We start from the raw sequence: 4210 nt of genomic DNA on the forward strand, positions 1-4210 counted from the left end.
TTAACAAATAAAAATGGCCGTGTCACTGAATTGTATCCAGGAGAAATTTGAATGGAAATCCATGCTTGTCTCACTGAATTGTTCCTGTTTCTTAGTAGTGATGAAGTGTGCCTATCTTTCCCCTGCCGCATCATCTGTGGCCGTGTTGCATGATCATGGCTGCATCAGTATCCGATAATGAGTTGCGCAAAGAGAATGGATTTCGTGCGCACATGGGAACTGAAGCCGTAAACCAGTCTTTTTCTTCTACTGGTGCCTCCAGGCTGCAGAGTTTGCCAGTGGCATCCAGGCATCCTGTACGCCGTCGTCGGCGCAAACGTGGGCCTGGACATCGTTGCGGACATGGGCGCCGGGGGCTCGGGCGTGGCCTAGGCTGTCGGCGGTGTAGGATCGGACAAGGACTAGCAGTATGGCAGAAGTGTAAGTTGAAAGCGTTTAGACAGAGTATTGTGAAGCAACAGGTTGAGCCTTGATCCGTTAGATGGTCCCCAAAGGGGTATCTAGCGATCTCGGCCGTCGATTCGTTCATGTGTCTGCTGTTTCATCTCTTCGTCAGTTTCGTCAGACACACCTGCTTCAGTATCTTCAGGCTTCAGGGTCAACAGTGTGTTCTTCCGATTTTTTTTTAAAAAAATCAGTGTGTTCTACCAAATTACCGTTAGCAAGGCTGTCGCTTGATAACCCCTTGATTTGTCAGCTCCTTCGTTTCTTCCTTTCCTTGTCCTCCAAACAGCGCCACGGAGCAAAAAGACCAAGGTGAGATGATGATGGCTCCAGCGCGCCAGTACTTCCATCACCTTCAGAAGCCGAGCTTAGGGGCTCGGGGCTCGAGTGCCACAGAGTAAATTTGCAGTTTTCTCTTGTTGTTTTTCTCCTTCCAAACCTGCGAGGTCACTGTGATTACCATCGGTTTAGATCCTATTCTCGGTGTAGTACCACAAAGATGTGCTCCATATTGGTGAGTAGAAATTAGTTCACAAAAAACGAGTAGAAGTCAATATAGTGCAATCACAGGTAGATCAAATCAAGGTTTGCACTGTAACATGTCTGAAGAAACAAAAGAATATGATGGCAGAATACTTATCGTCAAGGTTTCATTTGCATGAGAAATGTGGACTGTGGTGGCATATAAATGAGAACTAATTGGTGCCAGTAGCGCCCTCCTCGGCCTCAACAACACTGGCAACCTCCTCCATCCGTTGGTGCCGGCGCGCAGCAGCAGCTCCAGCACGGGGCATAACTAGCCCTGTGCGCAGCAGCAACCTCCTCCATCCGTTGGTGCCATAGAAATCTATCCTAAGTTTTATCGTTGTTCATAATGGCTTTGAACCGGATCGATTTTTCTTTGCAATGTATTAACTGCAGGTGCTTCACAAATTTTCGAATCCCGTTGCACCACACGGGCAGTCATCTAGTTGACTGCAGATATATGTCAGCACTCAGCAGTTTCACTTCACTACAAGCGGAGAGCATAGCAAAACCACTAATAGCAACTAGCTAGTAGCACACAAACTGCACCCGGCGCCATTTCCAGCTTGTCCCTTGCCGCGCGGCCGGCCGACCGGCTCCGGTGAACGCGTTCAGGCGTCGGCTCGCGGACCACGTGACGGGTACCTCACCGACGCCGGTGTCCAGCCCGAGCGCCCTCCACACGGCGGGCGACGAGTCCACGATGTTGCCGCGGCACCCGCGGCGGGAGTCGCACTCGTCCACGACGCGGGCCTCCACGGAGCGCCCGGTGCGCGCGCTCGTGATGCGGACCGCCCGGTGGCACCGGTGCCCGCCCGCGAACCACCCCGTGGACAGCGCCACGATGAGCTCGCCGTCGCTGTGGAAGTGCCCGTCGCACGCCGCCGGGCCGCCGCCGCTCTCGCCGCTCCTGAACCCGTTCACCGTCATCACCGCGGGGGTGCCGCGCCGTGGCGCGACGACACCAGCGTGGCGCCGTAGCTGCACGGGTTGTGGCTCGTGCCGCCTCGCAGGTCGGTGTCGGCGTTGTCACACGGGCTCGGCTTGCCGTGGCGCCGGGAAACGGCGCCGGAGACCTGAAGCAGAGCAAGGACTGCAAAGAGCACAAGAACTTTGGCGTTCGCCATTGCCGGAACTCAGCTCTAGGCGGTGAGCCCGCTCGAGGTGCTCGTCGGGAACTGGGATTTCGGATGCACTAGCCATTGCCCATTGGCTCGAGAGGCTTATATAGGCGCGCTAGCCGGACGGTGGATTTTCTTGAGATCGGTGAGCTCGATACCAGGTTGATGGCTCTATCCGAGACAACTGCATCGAAGCAGTAACAGCGATGCTAAGCCTGTGTTCGTGACGGTGACGGTGTCAGCTGCGATGTTACCACACGGGCGCGGTAATACCTGAGCAAGAACAACAAGCCGCTGTGTTTGGAAGCTGAAGCTGGAAAGCCCCAGATGTTCCAACAGATGTGCTTTCCCCACCACATCCATTGTCTGATGAAAGCCGGATAAGAGTATGATTCTCCACTGAAGGGCCAGGCTTCGACAGGTGGTGGTTGCTAGACCTGCTGATCCAGTTCAGACGAGGGAGCTGTGTTGGTCGTTTTGATCTCGTCCTCGAAATTTTGAGTGCTCATTCGTTTTGCGTGCTATGCCAGTGGCAGAAATATGGACCATTCCGAATTCGATTGGTACCTATGTAAAACGGGAGGGTACGTGATTGGTAGTAGGAGTATATCACAAGAGATTTGAATGGAAGTTCAGAATTCAAACAGGAGGGTAATGTTTTTTTTTTTGTGCCAGAGAAATTTAGTCCCGGATTTCTTCGGAGATTTGGAGGTGCAATATAACAGTAGAACATCCAGTAAATTAATTTATCGCAATCTGCAGATATTCCGAGAGAACAGCTGCATGGAGGAGCACAACGATCTGGACTAGTACTCTTAGTTTCACTAGCACCAAATTAAAAGGCCGATACGTACCAGTGTGCGCACAGATAGATGTTTGCCCTTATTTCTACAGGATAATCTGGCGGCTGTGGACAGAAGGGATTAGACGACCAACATCATGGCCGGCCAAGAAACAGAGATTTCTTTTCTTTGCAACGTATTCTTCTCCTACTGAAAAATAAGTTTAACATCCTTGATTACAATATGTGATGATGCATAGTTTTACCCTTTTTTTCATGCCGCCATTTGAAACTATTTTAGCTAGTTGAGCAGGCACATATTTACACTTGAACTAAATTCTTTGAAACAAATAGTGGCAATCCTGCCCATTTTAAATATGGACAATTTTTTACTCCCTCCAATCTTTATTACGGGCGTAACATTTCGGACAAGCTTCCATCAAAACTTTTGATTACTTGACCACCAATATCTTTCAAAACATACCTATAGGTCGCAAGCAAAAAGTTGTGTGAGTTGATTATTGATTAATCTCAAAATGATGCAAAATTATCATATTGTTGGATTCTATAAACATGTTTTCAATAGAAAACAGTTGTAAAAATGAAAAGCCTGTCCTTGTCCAAGGTGTTAAGTACGGATGTCAACTTTGTCTACCTTTATTAGAAAAAAGAAGAGAGACACTGGATGTCTGTTGGTAGATTTAGAGGGAGGAAATCTATCGAATATCTTGTTGCGAGATCTGTTCCATGATTCGGGTGTCTACTTTTGCGATGAGCTCACATCTTCCCTAGCAATTCCTACTCTACAATGAGTTTTAGGGGATTGGAGATTTTTGCGGCCCTTGTTTGTAGAGGAATGCATGGACGATGGCTGTCAAGATAGAGGATAGCCATCAGTTGGATGGTATTATATGTTGGGTGTAGTATTTCAAACATAGTGGTTAGTGTTGATGCTGACGGTGGTCAATCATGGCAACTCTAGTAGCGTTGGTAGTACCAATGCCAAACTGAAAGGTGACAGAGGTGAGTCCGGATGGAGGAAGTTTTGACTCATAGAGACGTGAACATATAACTATGATCAGGGTGATCTCGCAAGAGACGCACACATGGAACCAATTTATTATTCTGCTAGCTGCAGTCCCACCGTCATGCGGAGGGCCGGAGCCGGAGGCTAGCAAGAAAACGCAAACTACTCGTCGTAGAAGAACTAGAGCTGCCAGCTGCCGGCCAAGAACGAGCGAGGGAGCGACCCAAGCAGCTGTGGCGGCATCATCACGGGAACGAACGAGCGCGGCCGGCCGGCCAGCAGGGAGGGGGGGGGGGGGGGGCGAACGGCGGC

At 50.1% G+C, this 4210-nt stretch overlaps 1 protein-coding gene across 1 annotated transcript; it reads right to left on the reverse strand.

The window, feature by feature from the left end:
• Positions 1-1497: 1497 nt before the first annotated feature.
• Positions 1498-3031, reverse strand: LOC112872808 (putative ripening-related protein 7). The gene is made up of 3 exons (XM_025935850.1): positions 3027-3031; positions 2864-2914; positions 1498-1912 (listed from the first exon to the last, which is right to left on the reverse strand). Exons 1-3 carry the CDS (start codon positions 3029-3031, stop codon positions 1498-1500), a joined length of 471 nt encoding a protein of 156 aa, XP_025791635.1.
• Positions 3032-4210: the final 1179 nt, after the last annotated feature.

The sequence above is a fragment of the Panicum hallii genome, chromosome 9 (genome assembly GCF_002211085.1).
Source record: "Panicum hallii strain FIL2 chromosome 9, PHallii_v3.1, whole genome shotgun sequence".
In the NCBI taxonomy this organism is placed as follows: Eukaryota; Viridiplantae; Streptophyta; class Magnoliopsida; order Poales; family Poaceae; genus Panicum; species Panicum hallii.